The 24,674-nt window shown below is 48.2% G+C and overlaps 1 protein-coding gene across 5 annotated transcripts in view; it reads right to left on the bottom strand.

The window, feature by feature from the left end:
* LOC138452924 (zinc finger protein 501-like) overlaps positions 1-24,674 on the bottom strand; it is a 264,656-nt gene that overhangs the window by 149,171 nt on the left and 90,811 nt on the right. For all 5 annotated transcript variants that reach the window (XM_069605277.1, XM_069605276.1, XM_069605278.1 and 2 more), the window contains one exon: positions 8,660-8,775. In XM_069605277.1, coding sequence (XP_069461378.1) covers positions 8,660-8,683 — 24 coding nt within the window. In that variant the 5' untranslated portion in view covers positions 8,684-8,775. The remainder of the gene's footprint in view (positions 1-8,659; positions 8,776-24,674) is intronic.

Below are 24,674 nucleotides of genomic sequence, written 5' to 3'. Positions count from 1 at the left end.
ACAGGCTGGGCGAGGGCCGCCGCGACCGTTTCGATAGAGGGCTTGGTCGGATGGATCAAGGCCTTCACCACCTTAGGTGCGCTCACCGCCTTATCCTTGAGGGAGGGGGCACTGCCACGCTCCTCCTCTGCCTTAGAGCTCGACCGGGGCCTCTCCAGGAGCTTCGCCGGGTGCTCGGCCTTCCTCTTACCCGACCCAGAGCGTTGGCTCGTGGTTGATGGTGCCGGGGAGGGTGCGCCCTGCCTGGCGCCCGTAGAGCCCGACCGTTCGGCGCTCCCGGTGCCAGCGGACTCGCGGTGCTTGGCCTTATGTTGGGCCCCCGTCGCCGGGGCGCCCTCAAAGGTCTTAGAAGACCGCTCGGATTTCTTCTTCTTCTCGCCAGACGGGCTCTTACCCTCCAGCCAGTTGGCGAGACGTTGATGACGGTCCTTCATGGTCCGTTCCGACATGTTGCAGCAAAACGCACAGTCCTTCTCCACGTGCGTTTTGTCCTCATGAAGGCAGTAAAGGCAGAAAGAGTGTTCGTCCTCCTTAAAGACGTTCTGCAGCTGGCATCCAGGGCAAACCCTGAACAGCTTTCCGGGCGTCGAGCTTCCCTTCTCCTGGGCCATCTCCGAGACCGGGCCTGAGAAGCTTCTGGAAGTCCTCCGAAGTGTAGCTCGACGAATCTTCACCCTTGAGGGGCACAGACGAATCCGACACGGGTCCCCGTTGATCGGATGTAGGATCGGTGGAGCTTGAGGCTCTTTTGACCGAAAGAATCGAAGTTTTGTGAAAAAGCGCGAAAAATTAGCACTAACGCTCGAGAGCAATAGCACGAGGATCCCAACACATGAACGTGCGGTAAAAATCTGAAGATGGCTGCCAGAGGCGGTGCTTAGGTAGAGGGCAGTCATTGGCTGTGGTCAGTATGACGCAGAGACCAGTGATTGGTTATTGCTACGAAAGACAGATCAGAAACGAAACTGATACTGGTTTTTTCTTTACCGAGGATTCCCAGCCTGACGACGGGGAATATTCATGAGCATGTGAATCCATGCCAGACCCCATGCTGGAGAAAGGCAGGCAGATATTGCTGTCAGGCACACCCAGTACAACTAGGACACTAAGAAGAGGAGCCGGGTAAAGACAGGCAGATATTGCAGTCAGGCACACCCAGTACAATCTGGACACCAATGGAGATGAGCCAGGTAAAGGCAGGCAGATATTGCAGTCAGGCACACCCAGTACAATCAGGACACCAAAGGAGATGAGCCGGGTAAAGGCAGGCAGTTATTGCAGTCAGGCATACCCAGTACAATCCTGCCACTAAAGGAGATGAGCCGGGTAAAGGCAGGCAGATATTGCAGTCAGGTACACCCAGTGCAAGGAGATGAGCCAGGTAAAGGCAGGCAGATATTGCAGTCAGGTACACCCAGTACAATCTGGACAAAAAGGAGACTAGCAGGGTTAAGGCAGGCAGATATTGCAGTCAGGCATACCCAGTAGAATCCTGACACTAAAGGAGATGAGCCGGGTAAAGGCAGGCAGATCTTGCAGTTAGGCACACCCAGTACAATAATGAAACTAAAGGAGATGAGCCAGGTAAAGGCAGGCAGATATTGCACTCAGGCACACCCAGTACAATCTGGACACTAAAAGAGATGAGCCGGGTAAAGGCAGGCAGATCTTGCAGTCAGGTACACCCAGTACAATCTGGACACTGAGCCGGGTAAAGGCAGGCAGATATTGCAGTCAGGCACACCCAGTACAATCCGGAAACTAAAGGAGAGGAGCCGGGTAAAGGCAGGCAGATATTGCAGTCGGGCACACCCAGTACAATCCGGACACTAAAGGAAATGAGCCGGGTAAAGGCAGGCAGATATTGCAGTCAGGTACACCCAGTACAATCCGGACACTAAAGGAGATGAGCCGGGTAAAGGCAGGCAGATATTGCAGTCAGGCACACCCACTACAATCTGGACACTAAAGGAGACGAGCAGGGTAAAGGCAGGCAGATATTGCAGTCAGGCACACCCAGTACAATCCTAACACTAAAGGAGATGAGCCGGGTAAAGGCAGGCAGATATTGCAGTCAGGCACACCCAGTACAATCCGGACACTAAGGAGACGAGCAGGGTAAAGGCAGGCAGATAGTGCAGTCAGGCACACCCAGTACAATCCTGACACTAAAGGTGATGAGCCGGGTAAAGGCAGGCAGATATTGCATTGAGGCACACCCAGTAGAATCCTGACACTTAAGGAGATGACCCGGGTAAAGGCAAGCAGATATTTCAGTCAGGCACACCCAGTACAATCCTGACACTAAAGGAGATGAGCCAGGTACAGGCAGGCAGATATTGCAGTCAGGTACACCCAGTACAATCCTAACACTAAAGGAGATGAGCCGGGTAAAGGCAGGCAGATACTGCAGTCAGGCACACCCAGTAGAATCCTGACACTAAAGGAGAGGAGCCGGGTAAAGGCAGGCAGATATTTCAGTCAAGTCAGGCACACCCAGTACAATCCGGACACTAAAGGAGATGAGCCGGGTAAAGGCAGGCAGATATTGCAGTCAGGTACACCCAGTACAATCCTAACAATAAAGGAGATGAGCCGGGTAAAGGCAGGCAGATATTGCATTAAGGCACACCCCGTACAATCCTGACACTAAAGGAGAGGAGCCGGGTAAAGGCAGGCAGATATTTCAGTCAAGTCAGGCACACCCAGTACAATCCGGACACTAAAGGAGATGAGCCGGGTAAAGGCAGGCAGATATTGCAGTCAGGTACACCCAGTAGAATCTGGACACTAAAGGAGATGAGCCAGGTACAGGCAGGCAGATATTGCAGTCAGGCATACCCAGTGCAATCCTAACACTACAGGAGATGAGCCGGGTAAAGGCAGGCAGATATTGCAGTTAGGTACACCCAGTACAATCAGGACACTAAGGAGATGGGCCAGGTAAAGGCAGGCAGATATTGCACTCAGGCACACCCAGTACAATCTGGACACTAAAAGAGATGAGCCGGGTAAAGGCAGGCAGATCTTCCAGTCAGTCACACCCAGTACAATCCGGACACTGAGCCGAGTAAAGGCAGGCAGATATTGTAGTCAGGCACACCCAGTACAATCCAGACACTAAAGGATAGGAGCCGGGTAAAGGCAGGCAGATATTGCAGTCAGGCACACCCAGTACAATCCGGACACTAAAGGAGATGAGCCGGGTAAAGGCAGGCAGATATTGCAGTCAGATACACCCAGTACAATCCTGACACTAAGGGAGATAAGCAGGGTAAAGGCAGGCAGATCTTGCAGTCAGGCACACCCAGTACAATCCAGACACTAAAAGGAGATGAGCTGGGTAAAGGCAGGCAGATATTGCAGTCAGGTAAACCCAGTACAATCCTCACACTAAAGGAGAGGACCCGGGTAAAGGCAGGCAGATCTTGCAGTCAGGTACACCCAGTACAATCCGGACACCAAGGAGATGAGCCTGGTAAAGGCAGGCATATATTGCAGGCAGGCTCACCCAGTACAAACCTGACACTAAAGGAGAGGAGCAGGGTAAAGGCAGGCAGATATTGCAGTCAGGTACACCCAGTACAATCCAGACACTAAAGGAGACGAGCCGCGTAAAGGCAGGCAGATATTGCAGTCAGGCACACCCAGTACAATCTGGACACTAAACGAGATGAGCCGGGTAAAGGCAGGCATATATTGCAGTCAAACACACCCAGTACAATCCTGACACTAAAGGAGACAAGCCGGGTAAAGGCAGGCAGATATTGCAGTCAGGCACACCCAGTACAATCCTGACACTAAGGAGACAAGCCGGGTGAAGGCAGGCAGATATTGCATTCGGGCACACCCAGTAGAATCCTGACACTAAAGGAGATGAGCCAGGTAAAGGTAGACAGATATTGCAGTCAGGCACACCCAGTACAATCCTCACACTAAAGGAGATGAGCCGGGTAAAGGCCAGCAGATCTTGCAGTCAGGCACACCCAGTACAATCATGACACTAAAGGAGAAGAGCTGGGTAAAGGCAGGCAGATATTGCAGTCAGGTACACCCAGTACAATCCCGACACTAAAGGAGATGAGCCGGGTACAGGCAGGCAGCTATTGCAGTCAAGTCAGGCAAATCCAGTACAATCCGGACACTAAAAGGAGATGAGCCGGGTAAAGGCAGGCAGATATTGCAGTCAGGTATACCCAGTAGAATCCGGACACTAAAGGAGATGAGCCGGGTAAAGGCAGGCAGATATTGTAGTCATGCACACCCAGTACAATCCGGACACTAAAGGAGATGAGTCGTGTAAAGGCAGGCAGATATTGCAGTCAGGTACACCCAGTACAATCAGGACACTAAGGAGATGGGCCAGGTAAAGGCAGGCAGATATTGCACTCAGGCACACCCAGTACAATCTGGACACTAAAAGAGATGAGCCGGGTAAAGGCAGGCAGATCTTCCAGTCAGGTATACCCAGTACAATCCGGACACTAAAGGAAATGAGCCGGGTAAAGGCAGGCAGATATTGCAGTCAGGTATACCCAGTAGAATCCGGACACTAAAGGAGATGAGCCGGGTAAAGGCAGGCAGATATTGCAGTCAGATACACCCAGTACAATCCTGACACTAAGGGAGATAAGCAGGGTAAAGGCAGGCAGATCTTGCAGTCAGGCACACCCAGTACAATCCAGACCCTAAAGGAGATGAGCTGGGTAAAGGCAGGCAGATATTGCCGTCAGGTAAACCCAGTACAATCCTCACACTAAAGGAGAGGACCCGGGTAAAGGCAGGCAGATCTTGCAGTCAGGTACACCCAGTACAATCCGGACACCAAGGAGATGAGCCTGGTAAAGGCAGGCATATATTGCAGGAAGGCTCACCCAGTACAATCCTGACACTAAAGGATAGGAGCCGGGTAAAGGCAGGCAGATATTGCAGTCAGGCACACCCAGTACAATCCAGACACTAAAGGATAGGAGCCGGGTAAAGGCAGGCAGATATTGCAGTCAGGTATACCCAGTAGAATCCGGACACTAAAGGAGATGAGCCGGGTAAAGGCAGGCAGATATTGCAGTCAGGCACACCCAGTACAATCTGGACACTAAAGGAGATGAGCCGGGTAAAGGCAGGCATATATTGCAGTCAAGCACACCCAGTACAATCCTGACACTAAAGGAGAGGAGCCGGGTAAAGGCAGGCAGATATTGCAGTTAGATACACCCAGTACAATCCTGACACTAAAGGAGAGGAGCCGGGTAAAGGCAGTCAGATATTGCAGTCAGGTACACTCAGTACAATCCTGACACTAAAGGAGACGAGCCGGGTAAAGGCAGGCAGATATTGCAGTCAGGCACACCCAGTACAATCCTGACACTAAGGAGACGAGCAGGGTGAAGGCAGGCAGATATTGCAGTCAAATCAGGCAAACCCAGTACAATCGTGACACTGAAAGAGATGAGCCGGGTTAAGGTAGGCAGATATTGCAGTCAGGCACACCCAGTACAATCCTCACACTAAAGGAGATGAGCCGGGTAAAGGCAGGCAGCTATTGCAGTCAAGTCAGGCAAATCCAGTACAATCCGGACACTAAAAGGAGATGAGCCGGGTAAAGGCAGGCAGATATTGCTGTCAGGCACACCCAGTACAATCCGGACACCAAGGAGATGAGCCGGGTACAGGCAGGCAGATATTGCAGTCAGGTACACCCAATACAATCCTAACACTAAAGGAGATGAGCCGGGTAAAGGCAGGCAGATACTGCAGTCAGGCACATCCAGTACAATCCGGACACTAAAGGAGATGAGCCGGGTAAAGGCAGGCAGATATTGCAGTCAGGTACACCCAGTACAATCCTAACAATAAAGGAGATGAGCCGGGTAAAGGCAGGCAGATATTGCATTAAGGCACACCCCGTACAATCCTGACACTAAAGGAGAGGAGCTGGGTAAAGGCAGGCAGATATTGCAGTCAGGTACACCCAGTACAATCCTAACAATAAAGGAGATGAGCCGGGTAAAGGCAGGCAGATATTGCATTAAGGCACACCCCGTACAATCCTGACACTAAAGGAGATGAGCCGGCTAAAGGCAGGCAGATATTGTAGTCATGCACACCCAGTACAATCCAGACACTAAAGGAGATGAGCCGTGTAAAGGCAGGCAGATATTGCAGTCAGGTACACCCAGTACAATCAGGACACTAAGGAGATGGGCCAGGTAAAGGCAGGCAGATATTGCACTCAGGCACACTCAGTACAATCTGGACACTAAAAGAGATGAGCCGGGTAAAGGCAGGCAGATCTTCCAGTCAGTCACACCCAGTACAATCCGGACACTGAGCCGAGTAAAGGCAGGCAGATATTGTAGTCAGGCACACCCAGTACAATCCAGACACTAAAAGATAGGAGCCGGGTAAAGGCAGGCAGATATTGCAGTCAGGCACACCCAGTACAATCCGGACACTAAAGGAAATGAGCCGGGTAAAGGCAGGCAGATATTGCAGTCAGGTACAACCAGTAGAATCCGGACACTAAAGGAGATGAGCCGGGTAAAGGCAGGCAGATATTGCAGTCAGATACACCCAGTACAATCCTGACACTAAAGGAAATGAGCCGGGTAAAGGCAGGCAGATATTGCAGTCAGGTACACCCAGTACAATCCTAACACTAAAGGAGATGAGCCGGGTAAAGGCAGGCAGATACTGCAGTCAGGCACACCCAGTACAATCCGGACACTGAGCCGAGTAAAGGCAGGCAGATATTGTAGTCAGGCACACCCAGTACAATCCAGACACTAAAGGATAGGAGCCGGGTAAAGGCAGGCAGATATTGCAGTCAGGCACACCCAGTACAATCCGGACACTAAAGGAAATGAGCCGGGTAAAGGCAGGCAGATATTGCAGTCAGGTACACCCAGTAGAATCCGGACACTAAAGGAGATGAGCCGGGTAAAGGCAGGCAGATATTGCAGTCAGGTACACCCAGTACAATCCGGACACTAAAGGAGATGAGCCGGGTAAAGGCAGGCAGATATTGCAGTCAGATACACCCAGTACAATCCTGACACTAAGGGAGATAAGCAGGGTAAAGGCAGGCAGATATTGCAGTCAGGCACACCCAGTACAATCCAGACCCTAAAGGAGATGAGCAGGGTAAAAGCAGGCAGATCTTGCAGTCAGGCACACCCAGTACAATCCAGACCATAAAGGGGATGAGCTGGGTAAAGGCAGGCAGATATTGCAGTCAGGTAAACCCAGTACAATCCTCACACTAAAGGAGAGGAGCCGGGTAAAGGCAGGCAGATCTTGCAGTCAGGTACACCCAGTACAATCCGGACACCAAGGAGATGAGCCTGGTAAAGGCAGGCATATATTGCAGGCAGGCTCACCCAGTACAATCCTGACACTAAAGGAGAGGAGCCGGGTAAAGGCAGGCAGATATTGCAGTCAGGCACACCCAGTACAATCTGGACACTAAAGGAGATGAGCCGGGTAAAGGCAGGCATATATTGCAGTCAAGCACACCCAGTACAATCCTGACACTAAAAGAGAGGAGCCGGGTAAAGGCAGGCAGATATTGCAGTTAGATGCACCCAGTACAATCCTGACACTAAAGGAGACGAGCCGGGTAAAGGCAGGCAGATATTGCAGTCAGGCACACCCAGTACAATCCTGACACTAAGGAGACGAGCAGGGTGAAGGCAGGCAGATATTGCATTCGGGCACACCCAGTAAAATCCTGACACTAAAGGAGATGAGCCGGGTAAAGGCAGGCAGATATTGCAGTCAAGTCAGGCAAACCCAGTGCAATCCTGACACTGAAGGAGATGAGCCGGGTTAAGGTAGGCAGATATTGCAGTCAGGCACACCCAGTACAAGCCTCACACCAAAGGAGATGAGCCGGGTAAAGGCAGGTAGATATTGCAGTCAGGTACACCCAGTATAATCCCGACACTAAAGGTGATGAGCCGGGTAGAGGCAGGCAGCTATTGCAGTCAAGTCAGGCAAATCCAGTACAATCCGGACACTAAAAGGAGATGAGCCGGGTAAAGGCAGGCAGATATTGCTGTCAGGCACACCCTGTACAATCTGGCCACTAAGGAGACGAGTCGGGTAAAGGCAGGCAGATATTGCAGTCGGGTACACCCAGTACAATCTGGACACTAAAGGAGATGAGCCGGGTTAAGGCAGGCAGATATTGCAGTCGGGTACATCCAGTACAATCTGGACACTAAAGGAGATGAGCCAGGTAAAGGCAGGCAGATATTGCAGTCAGGCACACCCAGTACAATCCTGACACTAAAGGAGACGAGCAGGGTAAAGGCAGGCAGATATTGCAGTCAGGCACACCCAGTACAATCCTGACACTAAAGGAGACGAGCCGGGTAAAGCAGGTTAGAAAATGGTCTTATTTATGGATAATCCTCAGTGCAGCAGATGAGTTCTCTCATCCGAGAGAGTATAAAAGATAAACAACCATTTTAGATCTTACTGTGACCGCCAAAAAAAGCCAAGTCCAGGCAATGTTGAGTAAACATGAGTGATTGTATTGGGAGCAGTTGCTCAGCAGGCGTCCTAGCACATCGATATGGAGATCCACCCCACACATTTAAATTAAAGCATGTAATAAAATGATGGTATTTAGCACTAGATGCTGCCATGAACATACCTTTGCACAAGTTGGTTTGGACATATCTTCTGCTTCGTTGTTTAGATGTGAAAGTGTCCGTATGGCCCCCAGCTACCCTGCAAACACAGAACTAGCACAGCTTGTCCTGGAACAACCTGAAGTAACATAGAATAGTCTTAGTGCTGAGCGTAGTGTGCACAACCAGTCAGAAACGAAAAGACATGAGAACATGCACACAAAATCTACCCCAAGAGCCACAACACATGTGTAGGACAGCAAATAAATTGGGAGATTCTTATTTAAAAAATATATATTTTTATACTATTAAACAAAAAGAAAGAATTAATTATTTTCATTGTATGTGGTTTTCTTTTTTCCTATTGTCCTTAACGACCCTGGGAGGTCTCTTCAGAGCATTAAATGTTATATAGGAATAGGAGAAAGCAAGAGAAGAGGATTGGTATGCTGCGCTAAACAGGCGTCTCCATATGTTATATAGGAATAGGAGAAAGCAAGAGAAGAGGATTGGTATGCTGCGCTAAACAGGCGTCTCCATATGTTATATAGGAATAGGAGAAAGCAAGAGAAGAGGATTGGTATGCTGCGCTAAACAGGCGTCTCCATATGTTAAATAGGAATAGGAGAAAGCAAGAGAAGAGGATTGGTATGCTGCGCTAAACAGGCGTCTCCATATGTTAAATAGGAATAGGAGAAAGCAAGAGAAGAGGATTGGTATGCTGCGCTAAACAGGCGTCTCCATATGTTATATAGGAATATGAGCAAGAGAACAGGATTGGTATGCTGCGCTAAACAGGCGTCTCCATATGTTATATAGGAATAGGAGAAAGCAAGAGAACAGGATTGGTATGCTGCGCTAAACAGGTGTCTCCATATGTTATATAGGAATAGGAGAAAGCAAGAGAAGAGGATTGGTATGCTGCGCTAAACAGGCATCTCCATATGTTATATAGGAATAGGAGAAAGCAAGAGAAGAGGATTGGTATGCTGCGCTAAACAGGCGTCTCCATATGTTATATAGGAATAGGAGAAAGCAAGAGAAGAGGATTGGTATGCTGCGCTAAACAGGCGTCTCCATATGTTAAATAGGAATAGGAGAAAGCAAGAGAAGAGGATTGGTATGCTGCGCTAAACAGGCGTCTCCATATGTTAAATAGCAATAGGAGAAAGCAAGAGAAGAGGATTGGTATGCTGCGCTAAACAGGCGTCTCCATATGTTATATAGGAATATGAGCAAGAGAACAGGATTGGTATGCTGCGCTAAACAGGCGTCTCCATATGTTATATAGGAATAGGAGAAAGCAAGAGAACAGGATTGGTATGCTGCGCTAAACAGGTGTCTCCATATGTTATATAGGAATAGGAGAAAGCAAGAGAAGAGGATTGGTATGCTGCGCTAAACAGGCGTCTCCATATGTTATATAGGAATAGGAGAAAGCAAGAGAAGAGGATTGGTATGCTGCGCTAAACAGGCGTCTCCATATGTTATATAGGAATAGGAGAAAGCAAGAGAAGAGGATTGGTATGCTGCACTAAACAGGCGTCTCCATATGTTATATAGGAATAGGAGAAAGCAAGAGAAGAGGATTGGTATTCTGCGCTAAACAGGCGTCTCCATATGTTATATAGGAATAGGAGAAAGCAAGAGAAGAGGATTGGTATGCTGCGCTAAACAGGCGTCTCCATATGTTATATAGGAATAGGAGAAAGCAAGAGAAGAGGATTGGTATGCTGCGCTAAACAGGCGTCTCCATATGTTATATAGGAATAGGAGAAAGCAAGAGAAGAGGATTGGTATGCTGCGCTAAACAGGCATCTCCATATGTTAAATAGGAATAGGAGAAAGCAAGAGAAGAGGATTGGTATGCTGCGCTAAACAGGCGTCTCCATATGTTAAATAGGAATAGGAGAAAGCAAGAGAAGAGGATTGGTATGCTGCGCTAAACAGGCGTCTCCATATGTTAAATAGGAATAGGAGAAAGCAAGAGAAGAGGATTGGTATGCTGCGCTAAACAGGCGTCTCCATATGTTATATAGGAATAGGAGAAAGCAAGAGAAGAGGATTGGTATGCTGCGCTAAACAGGCGTCTCCATATGTTATATAGGAATAGGAGAAAGCAAGAGAAGAGGATTGGTATGCTGCGCTAAACAGGCGTCTCCATATGTTATATAGGAATAGGAGAAAGCAAGATAAGAGGATTGGTATGCTGCGCTTAACAGGTGCCTCCATATAATGCCATATGTACATACCGGGAAACAAGTTTTTGGTCACATAGCAGCGTACACAAAGTAATGCAGCAGATAAACAGGGGCAGGGGGCAAGGAGCCACTTCTAGTGGGAGAGTCTGGGCGACATGATGACCGAGTTTGGAATGGGGAATATTGGACAGGTACAGGGAACAATACGGTGGAGAAGCTTAGGACAAGTGTCTCAGGGTAGGCAGTCTAGCCAGCTGAGCAAGAGCTGTGACCTCAAATTATTAAGGGTAAGTATAGGCTTGGGCAATAGGCTTAAGCCCAACTTGCGCTTTTATTTTTGGCTCGATTGTTTTGCTTGAGCTGCGAGGTTGCCAGTGGTTGAGGTGTTGCCCACACCTCGTGTTTATCTGGATTGTGTAATTGCTCAGTTACATTGTGCTTAAGGTCAAAGAACCTTGATATTGTAGTTTATGATGATCCTTAATATCATTATTATTATTACAGTCAACCGACGCGTGTTTCGACCCCTCGTTAGGTGCTAGCGTGGTGGGGTAAAGGGAGGGAAATGTCTGCTGAGCAGTGAGGCAAGGTGCAAGTAGTAAGGCTGGAGATGGGAAGATAGCTCAGAGGTAAGGAGCTGGGATTTCTATTTGCTTTTGAATACATGAATGTGGACAATGTTTCAAATCGCAGTGGGAGGACTCTCCAAGTAAACGGAGCAAGAAGAGTGAAAGACCGCAAGTGAGAGGTGCCACAAATGTGGTGGAGGAGGCAGAGCCAAGGCAGCGAGAGGAAGCTCAAGGTGAGTGAGCATGCACGTCTTGCACTCTTCCAAACTTTAGAGGGTCAGTGTTAGGCAGAATTCTCATTCTATGGCTAATTTCCCTTACCTATAGAGGCCCCCAGCAGCTTTGCTGGATTTGAAGGGTTTTGTTCTTTTTACCTGCTAAGAGTGAGACTCTTTTCCCCACCCTTAGGCATTTTTTGCTATGTGTATCCTAGGCTATTTTTATGTTTAAATGTCTATGGGATTTTCTCACCCCCCATAGGAACCATCTTTAAGCACATGTGTCACACAGCACCCTCCGTGCAGTGACACAGGGGTGTCGTAGCGACCCTCAAACAGACTCCCTACCCTGGGGCTGACTACTGTCTCCCAGGGCATGTAGTCCCAATTGACTTTACTAGTCAATTTTTATGAACTATACCAGTACAACCCATCTTACTATGGAGGTACTGGGAAGGGTTAATAGTTTTTCCCTTATGTTCATTTGCGAGGGGGTACCTTGCAGTCCCTCTCTCAAAAGTTTCTGGCTGGTGGCAGTGGTTACTACCGTAAATAGTCGACCGTGAATATTTTCCTATGGGATTTTCCCATTGTTCGAGGCTACCACTTTTTCTGACAGCCTCTAACATACCGCCGGTTTATTTTTATATTAACTTTACTCTGGTAGGTTTTATTTGCCAGAACTTTAATATCAATTCTTTCTCGTGTCTTTCTCTAAACTCCTAACCCAGGTCGGGGATCCTTTGTTCATCCTTTTGGCGGGCTTCTGCCCAGAAGCCCTCCTTTCGGCGCCACTGAGTCTGGGGTGGGTCGGTTGTGTGGGAGGGGGGAGTAGGACCCCTGGACAGGGTTGCCTCCGCAACCCAAGTCACACTCTATCCTGATAGGCTGGAGGGTCTCCCGCCTAGATGACCACTCCACTGTGTGAGTGACAGCTAGGCCGTATGAATGGGTCTCATTCTGCATAAAAGCAGGGTCCTGAGGACTGTAAGAGCAAGATGTCGCCACTGGAACTGAGGAACCGAAGAGGAGAGAAGCCAAATACATCTGCCACGACTGAACCACCAGTAAAGCCCTGCTGCAGCGTTTCACCACTTTTCTCCACACGACGAGAGAAGATCTTCATCTGCAAGAGCCTTCTACCCTTGATCTGGTGGGGACAACCAGTTTGCCAATCGCCTCCCTGGACCTGCCTTGGTCGAACCGCCAGTACCCTGTACTCGGAGGCCGGATAGCCAGGCACCAGTCCATCCAGACTGCGATTTAAAGGAGCGTACCTTTTATTCATCAGGCAGCACCACGGCTGGTTTCATCCCTGGGTAGTGCAGTAACTCGAACCTTCCTCCACAACGAGAGCCTCTCTTCCTCTGCTGGATCACCCGAAATGCATGGACTACCAGGAACAACCGCCACCGCAGGAGCCACTTCTTCATTTTAAAAGGTACAAGGCACATTGTTCCGCCAGGCTGCCCTTTCTTCGCGGTAGCTCTAAAGGTGTTTTAAATCCTTTAACTACCTGTTGGGGCGGCCGCCCCCTCTCTTAACATTGTCTATTTTACTTCTGCATCTACTATTTCCAATTCGCTAACCAAAGACTTGACTGCAGCTACAAGAACATTTTGCTCCTGGGCCCTTGCCCTGCACCACTGACTCTGGCACAGGCCTACTGACTCTGGCTACATTTGTTAGATCTGCCTTCTTTAGATTGATTCTCTGTCACACCGCCCCCCGCACAAAAGACACGCCCCTCTATGTCCTCCTCTCAAGCAGCACTCAAATCCACACATCCCAACAGAGGTACCTTACTGCCTCAACAGGTTCCACACTGTAGGGCACGACATGGCACGCTTGACAAAACAGGAGTTTATCGCCCTTCACGTTTGTGGCAAGTTAATTGGAGGCTCCTTCATCACAAACAAACACACTGTTCACGGAGGACTGTCCGACACAACACGGCGCGGATCACGTGACTAGTTGCCTAGTAATACTGCAACGCTTTGGTAACTTGCGTCACGTGACCGTTGTCACGTGTTTCCCTACGTCGGATAAAAGGAGTCCAGTTACTGACAGCCTTGCTTCACAGCTGTTCTTTTGGGATCACGTGTCGCTCGCGCTTCGTTCGGGACTTTTTTCACTTTGGACCACGCCTTTGGTACTACGGATTATTCTTCATCTAAACCCTGTCAACTTTGGAACTTTGGATATATTTGGCTGCCGAACTGTTTTCCCATAACGGACTGCCTCGTGTCTTGCCCTAACTTGCCTTGGAACTTTGATCATCTGTTGCCGACCTCCACGCTGCTCTACGGACTGCCTTGTGTCTAACCCTTATTTGTTTTGGACCTCGGTCCTGCCTTAGGTGGTTGCCTGCCAGGACTTTATCAAGCTTCACCCGGACCTGTTGTCCTTAGAACCTCCCTGGGTCCACGCTCCAACACTCACAGGTATTTCAGTGGTTCGGGTGTTTATACTCAGATACTGCATTCTGTAACGTTACATAACCCTATACCTTCCCTTACAGCGCTCCAGGGGTTCTTCCGGTTGTTCCTGCGTCCTGACTCCACGGACTGCCATCTTTGGCCCTAACATTCATTCTGACAGGTATTACTGTGGATGTCAGTTTGATATTTGGGGACAGAGGGATAGCCCATACTCTGCACGACCATCAACTGTGTAACATTCTCAAAGCGAACTGTGTTGGTGCTCCCGCTTCTGCCAACTACCCTTTTCTTCCCATTTCTAAACCTTGTGAAATGCCATTTTGCTCAGTTTTCATTTACGTATATTGTATGCTGATGCACTGTCTTGCTTACACTGGTTCACAAACTTCTAGGAAGTGTTGCTAGGGTGTGTATGAAGCCATTTGTATATAATTTGTGCTTTCCCTCCCTTGTTAGATATTGCTAGCGCTTCCCTTGGGCCTCATTACGACCCAGGCGGTAAGTTACCGCCTGGGCCGTGACTTTACCACCATGGCGTAAACTACGTTTACGCCATGGTGGTTGGCGGACTTACCGCCCCATTCCGAGGTTGGCGGGGCGGTAAGTCCCCAATCCCCATTTACCCTTCCCCATTCCCATTTTTGCCCCATAGGGCATAATGGGAGTGGGGAAGGCGTTAATTACGCCACCGTAAATTACGGTGGCATAATTAACTCCATGGTCCCTTAGCGCCATGGATTTTAACACCTGCTAAAAGCAGGTGTTAAATCCGCCATGGGGCTAAGGGACCTCGTACTCAGGCGGTAAGGGTCGGCGCTGTTTACGCCGGCGTAAACCCCTTACCGCCTGAGTCGTAATGAGGCCCCTTGTGTGTGGTTTCTACTGTGCCGTTTTTCTCAGTTTTCACTCTGGTTCACTTGGTCTGCAATTTAACTAGGGAGTGTGTATGTTTTTCCTTGACTTAATTTTAACTTGCTTGATAACTGTGATTAATGTGTTTTACTAGAAGTGTATAAAAATAAATATATATATATATTCTTTTTGATACAAAGCTTTGGTCAGTGTTTCCTTGCTCCATAGTGATGTACTACCTATTGTGTAAACCCTGAATACTGCTCATCTCCCTCTTGAGATAAGTCTGACTGCTCAGCCACAGCTACCAACTACATCTTTGTGGTGCAGCCTGATACCAAAGGGGATTTATTGCTCTCACCTGTAGTCCTAATCCTGGGTAGTGCTCCTGAAGGGAACTGCACAGGATTCTGCCTAGCAGTCAGGTTTGAAAGAATCTGTTATAAAGAAGGATGGAGCATCGGGGGTGGGGAAAACCTAACCTCAAAACAAGCATCCTTCAGCTGCGGGGAAACCAGCAGTTACAGTGAGGCCGAGCGTATACGCCTCGTAGGGCAGATCTGGGTCATGTTAGGATGGCACATGACCATATACGCAATGTTTCCACACCAACCTACTCCCCTGTTACCAGGGCACTGGCATGCAGCACTCTGTTCCCCTCTTCTGCTCAGCAACCTTGCAGCCCTCCCGTCTCCCTGACCACACCATTCTCGGGGACACAACTACCGACACCAGAATAAAGTTATAGGGTTGTATAAACAAAAGTAAAACAGAAGAGTACTGCAGGGAAAGTGTAGGATGGTGGTAACAAATGTTCCAGGGAAACGCAGACCTTGAAAGCAGGATTATATAAAGTTAAAGACTTGAAGATCTCCTATGTAGTAATTTCTAGAGCTCAGTTCTTAACCCTTTTCTTCTGGGGACTACAAGGCATCTCCGCCTCTTGGGATTTGAGGACTTTTCCTTTGCCCTTATTGGGGGCTCTCCTCTGGCTCTCACACTTTCATCTGGGCTCAAGGGGTTTTCCCTCTCTTTGATGACCAGGATAGGTGATGCATAAAAGTCACTTTTTCTTTCTCTCCCTTTCTTCACTTCCTCACAGGAGAACACACCTCTTCTGGGGTGAATTGGGCTCTTTCACCACTTACTGGAGCAGAACCTTCTTCTAGGGTTCAGGTGGCTCATCTCATCATCCCTGGAGCACACCATTCTTTTCAGGGCTCAAGGAGTTCTGACAAATCCTATGGCTCCCTCACTGAACCTCTGCTCAAAGCCCCCTCCAAGGTAAGAGGGAAAGGCAGAGGCTTGCTGATCCTGACCTTGGGGTGCTGAGGAAATCCCGTGGGATGAGAGACAGTATTTGTCCTCTGACAGAAAGTGCCTTTCTGGGTTGCCAGAACAGGTAATGGCATATTGCCATTATTTCCCCCACATAGGACCTGTGGCCCAGGGTACAGGTTCTGTTCAATCTGAGTAAGCCTTATTGACAGAAACATCTTTCAAAATATGCAGGGTAAACACCATCCTTACTTCACAAGGTATAATGTAAAAAGATCTAGAGAAAGTACCTTAAATCCAATGTCTTCCTCTGTAACAACCAATTCTAACAATCCTTCTTTGAATGAGTTTAGGGAAATAAATCTCCCTTAAAATTAACTAAATTGTTAAAAGAACCAACTTTGCTGAAGGGGGACTACATGTCCCATAATCCCAGGAGTACCGAGATGAGGAAGAGGGCTGAAGTGGCATACAGTTGCGGTAGTCCGGCAATTAAGCCCAACAGCCCAGACATGAAGGAAACTGGGAGGCATAAAAGGCCCTCTCATGTGCAGGCAATCAGAAGGAGAGGAAGGAGCTGGAACTGTGACTGGAATGAGAGCTGTAGCAGAAGGAAGGAGGCAAAAGGCTGGCAAACCAAGAACTCGTGAAAGCAGTGCGAACCGCAGAGCAAGTGTTAAAAAAGCTGTTGAGTGACACACAGCATACTAATACATATTGCCAGCAACAGTATCCAGTTCCATATTCACTCGAGTATGGTTTGAAGCGAGTAGATGTTTTTCGTTGAAGCCATAATACCAGAACAATGGAAATGTAACACTTGCGTACAATATGAAAATCCTTTTACTCGCGAGTAAAACGAACACGGTTTAAAACCATTGTTCAAGCCTTAAAAAACGGTTACTAATTGTGATTCCCAAAGGAGGACTGAACACTATCCTTCACTTCATATGGGAATACAATTTAATACTAATCTTTATACTCCTGAAACTACATAAAGAAATGGCTGTGTGTGCCTAATTGCGACTCCTAAAGAAAGACTGAACTCTGGCTTACCATTCATATTAAGAAGTTAAAGTGTTTATATTGTTGGAGAAGAGAACAAGCAATGCCCAAGCCAAGAGTCTCCCCGTATTAACAGTGGAACCCCCCTTTCTCAGAGTTAAAAACACAACCTGTTACTGTGAAGTTACTAACAGTTCAAACAGTCTAGGATACAAGTGTGCAAGCATTACTTGAATCTAAAAGGCTTCTGGGTAATTACTTGTGCTGACAGCTGTAAGAAAGGTGCAGGTAAAGTTTGGGGAAGGGAAACTGGCTACTTGTAAATACTATTTTGCAGTGGTCACAATCTGTCTTAAAGGCAAACCGAGGTTGTTATTGTGGCAGACAGAAGAGAGGCAAAGAGGCTGCCCCTTTTGAAGAGAGATATTCAGAGGAAGAGTGCCTTGCCTACTTGATAAAATATAGCTTGTCGAAGCCGTTCTAGAATTACGAATCACTGAAGCTTGGTGGTATTTCTAGTTGTCAGTAGATGCAACACTGTAATATTCTAAACAAGTGGAGTACGATGAAACAAAGGTGACTGTTCTCATGGTCAAATCAAATAAAAGTTGAAGTGGAAGCAACAGCCCTGAGAAGTCATCCTGTCAAATACACCATTGTGAATTCTAAAACGGTAACTAATGAAATAATAAAGGTTAAAAAAAGAACTGCGTATTACGAACAGTTGTGAATATTGCATTTCTATTGAACCTTGGCAAGTCTTCTTGAGGAGGTGACAAATATTTGTAGTTGGAATTACCATTGGTGCTATTAGATGGAAGTTGAAAGTGGATATTTTACCAAGGAGAAAGGACTTGCTATCAATGGAACTTTGGTTAACAAAACTTACTTTGAAACATCAATAACTGATGAGCCATTTCTTTCCTTGGTTGAACATTAACAGAGTTGACCTTGACTCCTGGGGAAGGGAATACACCCAGGACATTAGAAGGTCATTCAGAAACTGTGAATGTTGCTCATGCCACGTTGTATCACATATATGTTCTTTGTGTAGTTGTTGCTTAGTGGAGGGCCTGATCTCCTGTGTTAGAGTATGTTCCCTTAGCTTTGGTTAGGGAGGGAATTCCTAAGCAGAGTAGGGATAGTGAGGCAATTTTTTATCATATTTCTTTTGAGAATAAAATGTCATGTTTTGATAAATCGAATAGTTGTCTGCCTCGCATTACTGACCTCTCACATGGTGCCCCTTATCTGCTGCTCTCCAGCTTTTTCAACACACTCCTTTCCTCGTTTCCCAACCCACAGACACTTTGGACCTTAGCCCTCACCTCCCTCCCATAAGGTTGAGGTAATCTTTCAAATTGATTGGTTAATTGGCTTCCTATTCCAAGCCAGACGAGGGAAGTCTTTAAAAGTCTTGCTGACATTTTAGATTTATTTTTTTGGTTTCCCGTGCAGGAGCTGGCATCGGCCTGCTGCTCTGCTCTTGCTGCTGGCTGTCCCCCTGCACAGACATTACTTTTGTGGGTTTCTGGTTTGGTTTTGAAAGGTCATTACAAGAGACAAGAAAACTACTAGTAAGTTCCCATCTGTGCAAACTTGTTTTTCCTTTGGGATGGTGTAGGGGAGGGCAGGTCGATAGAACCCCCCTCTAGCAAACATCTCCTACCCAGGTGAAGACTCATGACTCGTCGGCAGCCCCAGGGCCCGGCGAGGTGGCTGCGGATCGACATGTGAGGCTGCACGACCACATATATGGCACAACACAGGCACCATTTTGTACTAGATGACTCCATTTTGTCAAAGGCGCTAAAACCTAACACAGGCAGAACAACTTGCACACATAGAAAGCTACAGTCTGACCCCTGCTTGACCGCGTTCACAGAGGCCTGCACTCCCCCCCCGCCCTCCACCTCATGGTAGATCCGCTGAGAGCTCGTTCGCACGAGCAACCAGACACGAACAAACAACAAAATAAACACTATCGTTTTACCTTCCGCAGTACATCATTGTCCCAGTCGTGACCAAGCTCATTAGGAAGCAATCGAAACCAGCCCAATCCTGCATGCCCTGACCCTGTACCAAACCCTCTAAGTTTGACTGTGTGGCACCCCTCACCCCCACCCATCCCGAGGCACCTTGTATTGTGTGGTAACCATTTTTGTGATATTTGTTGCGTTGACTAACGTTTGCTGCTATTCTGTAAAAGAGTGGCCATATGAGATGAGATAGCTTTTTGACAGCCCCTGTACATAGTGTAATAATGAACTGCTGAAATGTATGTAAAAGGGACTGGAGCCAGACTGTATCATGGTATAATGTGTTGCCCTCTTTTGCTCACCATCCAATCTAACACTACCTCATGTTCATAAGTCAACTGCTGTTATGAAATTGTGCCAAATGACAAAGTCACCCAGCTTATATTCTCACCAATGTAAATATATGTGCACAACCCAGTAGCCCCCAAGTGTTGCCACCCGCCCCTTGCCAATGGTACGATAAACTGGCCCGTGCAGGGAGACAGGCTCAGAGCTGCAAGGTCGTCTCCCCCTCCTCCCTCCCAGGCTCACCGGGGATAGCTGGTGTTCCAACAGCACAGCCTCGCCTCCCCTCCCCTCCAAGCATCCACCTCCCCATGTCAAGAGGCCGCCACAGCCGGACTATGAATTACAAGCTACCTGGTCCCAAATCCCACCATCTACCAGGCATCGGGTACATGCGCCCCATGGCCCATTGGTTGCTCCGTCCACCCCAGGTTAATGGCCCTCGAAGGAGGGCGCCCACCCCTGTACCAACAGATCATAATACCATCCCTCACCGACAGAACGATCAAGTAACCCACCTGTGCCCCTGACCCCACACATGGACTCATCGGATTAACATGTTTGAACCTAAGGTGTCCATACAACAGATGTATTGGGGCACTTCTTAGTATATATCAATGTCCCTGTCTCATTCTCGATCTGAGGTCAATGTATTACAAGAGTTACAAGACAACTGAAACTGTATAGCATGATGAATGAATGTGAATGTTTGGCCACAAGGGCAAAGTATCAGAGTCGCCACTTATCACTACAAGTCATGTCCGGCCCAGCACTCCACCCCGATGAGCCCAGCTGACCCATCCACCCCGCGTGGCACCGCACCGACGTCCGCCAATCCTGGAGAAGCAACTATATACAATGTATACCACCTAGCCATCACCACCCAATCCCCAAGACTATGTGCCCCCTATAGCTTGTGTCATGCGTGACGTAGTTCTGTAATAAGTACGACTGTCTTTGCTATTGTCAGACAGAGCGCTCTCGGAGTCTGCAGAGTTCTTTGCATGCACTATATTGGTTTAGATAAAAACCCTTTTGATCTCACCCGCACTTGGTCTTGGTCTCATTCCCTCCTGGGGTGTGTCCTTTATTGCCTCTCACTAAGGGGGGTGCGTTTTTGGGGGACGCTTACATTCAGTGGTGACCCCATAGACGTGATTTATTTTAATAATTGTCCCCTTGGCACGAGACGGCCCCGGTCGCAGTGGAGACGCACGGCGCGCCCGCTCAACAGAGCCGCCCACCTACGGCAACTGGTACGCAGACACGTGCGCACGCAGTTAGGGCGAGAGGGTACGCGTCCCGTTTGAAAAAACCCTTAGTACTGCTCGCCGGGTGGGGCCATTGAGTGCGAGGCCGCGCCGCTTGGACGGACCAAGTCCGGAGAGTCTCGGATCAAGACGGGCACGTGAGTATTAAGTGCAAGTGATACTAAAAGGTGAAATAATTGAGAGAACAAGGGGAACAAGGGGAAATAAGTTGGGGACGTAGAGGGGACTTTCAATTTCTAATACTTTCTCTTTCTTTGCATATGGCCATTAGGATATAAAAGTGAAAAAGGAAAAAGAGGAAGGGAACCTAACTCTGCAAGGGGGTAGAAGGCGGCGCCACGTAGTGCTATCTGGACTAGTGCTGGGAATAAGTAAAACAACGGGAAAATAAATTGTGGGTGTCTAAGTAAAGAGACACAGTAATTATGTTAGAACTAGCCCTTCTTTCTCTTATTCTTCTTATTTGGGGTAAAACAAGGTCCGCATAAGGGTATTAAAAAAAAAAAAATTAAAAAAATATATAAACAAAAGAAGCTGTGTGAGGGTTAGGGGGTGTCGCCATAGGGAAAGGCGAAGGGCCAGGCAGGGAGGTTAAATGCTATGCGTGTATGCTGAAGTATGATGAATGTCTGTCGTATGTTGTGCACATTGTGTGTTTATGGTTTTTTACAATCGATTGTCTCTATATATTAATACTGATTTAAGTGATTTCCAGGTGATGTGGTCAATGTAAGTGTGACCTGGTAAGATTTGACAAAGAAATGTTTTTGGTTGAGTAAAAGTATAAGTTGATCGCTAGGAACTGACAGTGAGTAGAGCTCCACATATGCAGCTACACAGGTATAGTGATAGAGGAGATTGACTCGAGAATAGAGTAACACAGGTCTAAAAATGGGGGCGGAGACACCCTTAGCACACATTTGTAAAAGTTTACCGGGACATGCGAATAACTAAGTACCATGACCAGTGGGTCATGGAGCTGAAGGGGGAGGGTCTCCCCCAGGTTTGGCCACAAGGAGGGTCATTTGATAAGAGCATTCTGGATATGGTGGCCACCTGCAGATTTCTAAAATACAAAAGGAAAACATTTTCATAACAGGAGAGAAATACTAGATCTGTGCCGATTATTCGAGGAAATACCCCCACCGAAGAAAAAAGACACCACACTCGATCAACCTGCCCTCACTGCCACCCCCATCAACAAGAGCAGAAGGTAGTAAGGAGGACGGGGGAAAAGAGGGATCGGTAGAGGTAACCCGATTGTACCTACTCTTGAATAAGCCTGTACCTGCTGAAAGTTATAGTGACCCCACATATGTGCCCATCAGCACCCCTGCCCCCACCGCACGACCAACAGCACCACCACCATATGATTGCCTCCGAACAAGTGGGCAGGCAAGTACGCCATCTGTGAACATATGTAAACTAACAAAATACTTAGATACATGACTCTCAATAGCTAGAGAAGAGCTATCAAGGATACAAAGCACATGTGAACAAAGTGAGCCAGGCACGACAAGATCAGAGCGATTGTCCCGATCACACACTCTAGATAAATCAACTGAGGAGGGGTGGAAAAGGGGGAGATACTATTCAGGATACAGGAGGAGCCCACAAGGATAGCAGAGCTGGGAGCACACAACCTTGGAGGGAGTGCAGAGGAGGAAGAAGTGGCAGACGAAGGGAGAGAAGAGCTATGGTATGATATAGAAGAGGACGAGCAAGAAGGTGGGAGATGAGGGATGGCCACAGGGGGTGATTTAGTGGAGTTTGGGGAGAGCAATGGAACAAGAATGGACAGGAACAGGATGGAAAGGATGGCCCTGGTGGGAAAGAAAGCGTCAAAGGCGAGTACTGGGCGAGGAAGCAAGGGACGCCTACAACTCCCACTGAAACATCGGGGGCGGGAAGACCAAATTACATACCCTGGGCACAAATGGATAAGGCTAATTTACTAAAATCATTGCCCCCTCTATCCGGAGGAGCCAGTAAGTGGATATATACCTTTGAGAAGCAAACTGCGGGAGTACCCCTGACCATAGGAGATGTCAAGAGTTTACTTGTGTGAGCAGTAGGTGACCAATCAGACCAGGTATGGGCAAAAGGAGGTTTCCCAGGAATAACATTGGACCGTGACAGACATGACGGCGCTGCCTTCAATACAGTGCGAGCGCGAGTTTGGGATGCGTTGAGGGAAACATTCCCGGACACGCCAGATTTACAGTCGGTGATGCAATGCACCATGAATGATGGGGAAGAGGCTATGGATTACATTTTTAGAGTACAGGAGATGTGGAGATCTGAAACGGGTACGCCGTATGACCAATCAACATCCTTATTTTACTTCATAATAAAAAGGGGGCTCCTGAAAGGAGTCCAAAAAGCACTTGATAAAATAGCAGGGATCGAGGCGAAGGGATGGCCAGAAATACAGAGCATAATAGTTCACCATTGCAATAGAATCAAAGAAAGGGAGAAGGAGGTGGTACAAAAAAGGCTGGCAGATGAAGCTAAACTAATACAAACGAAACTAGTGAAGGTCGCTGCAGCTGTAGCAGCCCTCCCCCACGACAGAGACGCAGAGGAGGGATTGGTAGCGATACAGGGGAGGATGGCTGCAAATTGGGAAGACAACAGGTAAAGACAGGGGAATGGACAGGACCACTACGGAGGGCGGCAGTGGCAAGTGTGGCACCCCAGCAACAGGAGAGGTGGGTACAGGGGGCCGCCGAGGAGGTGGACAGGGATATGGAGGTAATGGCGGAAATGGGGGACCAGGACCCAGAGGGAACCAAGGAAACTGAATTGTGCGAGGTGGGGACATTTCTCATGCGAGTGTAGAAGCAGACCGAACCCAGCCTGCCAAGATGATCAGTATTGCGGGCACCCCCATCCAGGGAGCCCCTACGGATTGCCCCAGGACGGGGGGAGAGAAGAGCAAGAATACAGAAGGCAAGAGCAAAATAGGGAACAACCACATAATGTTCAACACCCACAAAGTAGCGAACACCTCCCCTACACACAAAACAACCCCTTCACCACGACACCGAATGGCGCACCTGGCCCATATGGAGGAGTAGCGGTAGTGTCAGGTAATGTTTTCAGTCAAGGGGGAACAACAAGACACCCAGCATAGGACAGCCCACAGGGAGCACTTGCGTGCCCAATCCTATCGACAACTTTCAATGCAACTGAGGAACCATTGATAGGGGCAGAGATAGGGAATAAGCAATTCATCTTTATGGTAGATTCCGGAGCCGAGAATTCATGTATACGTGAAGGCCGGTTTCCGCTATCTAATCGTAAATTGGAGACGCAGGGGTTCTCTGGGGCGGTGGTCGAAGTTCCTTACACAGAAGATTTGGATGTAACAGTAGGGGGAAAACAGTAAGGGCACCTCTATTGTATTATGAGCAATCCCCTGTCAACCTACTGGGAAGGGACCTCCGCAGCAAGCTTAACAGGACTATTTAATTTACCAAAAGAGGAGGGATTGTTTGCTCAACCCCAGGGATGTGCTCTATGCGTGTAATGCTAGTGATATATTCACGAGCAAAATGCCCATAAGTGCGCGGCATACCGGTGGACCCAGATATGTTCCTCCATGGGTTAAAAACATTGGCCCGGGTGGTCCCAGAGTTAAAAAAGCTAGAGTGGAGGGTGCAGGCAGAATTTGTTTTTCGTCCAATAGCCCGCCCAGAGATAGTGCCAGGGACGGTTATGTCACTGGAAATACATGCAGTCCAAGTCTCGGCCAAGAGAATAGCTCTAATTGAAATGGACATACACGGGTGCGAGTGGCGTACAGTGTTGTGCATAAACGCCGACATTGCACTTCAAGATTTGTCAGATGAGGAACTTTTCACAGACTCAGAGTGA

This window comes from Ambystoma mexicanum, chromosome 4p (genome assembly GCF_040938575.1).
Source record: "Ambystoma mexicanum isolate Mex_15411 chromosome 4p, UKY_AmexF1_1, whole genome shotgun sequence".
NCBI classification, from domain to species: Eukaryota; Metazoa; Chordata; class Amphibia; order Caudata; family Ambystomatidae; genus Ambystoma; species Ambystoma mexicanum.
This window is presented reverse-complemented; position numbering and strand designations above follow the sequence as displayed.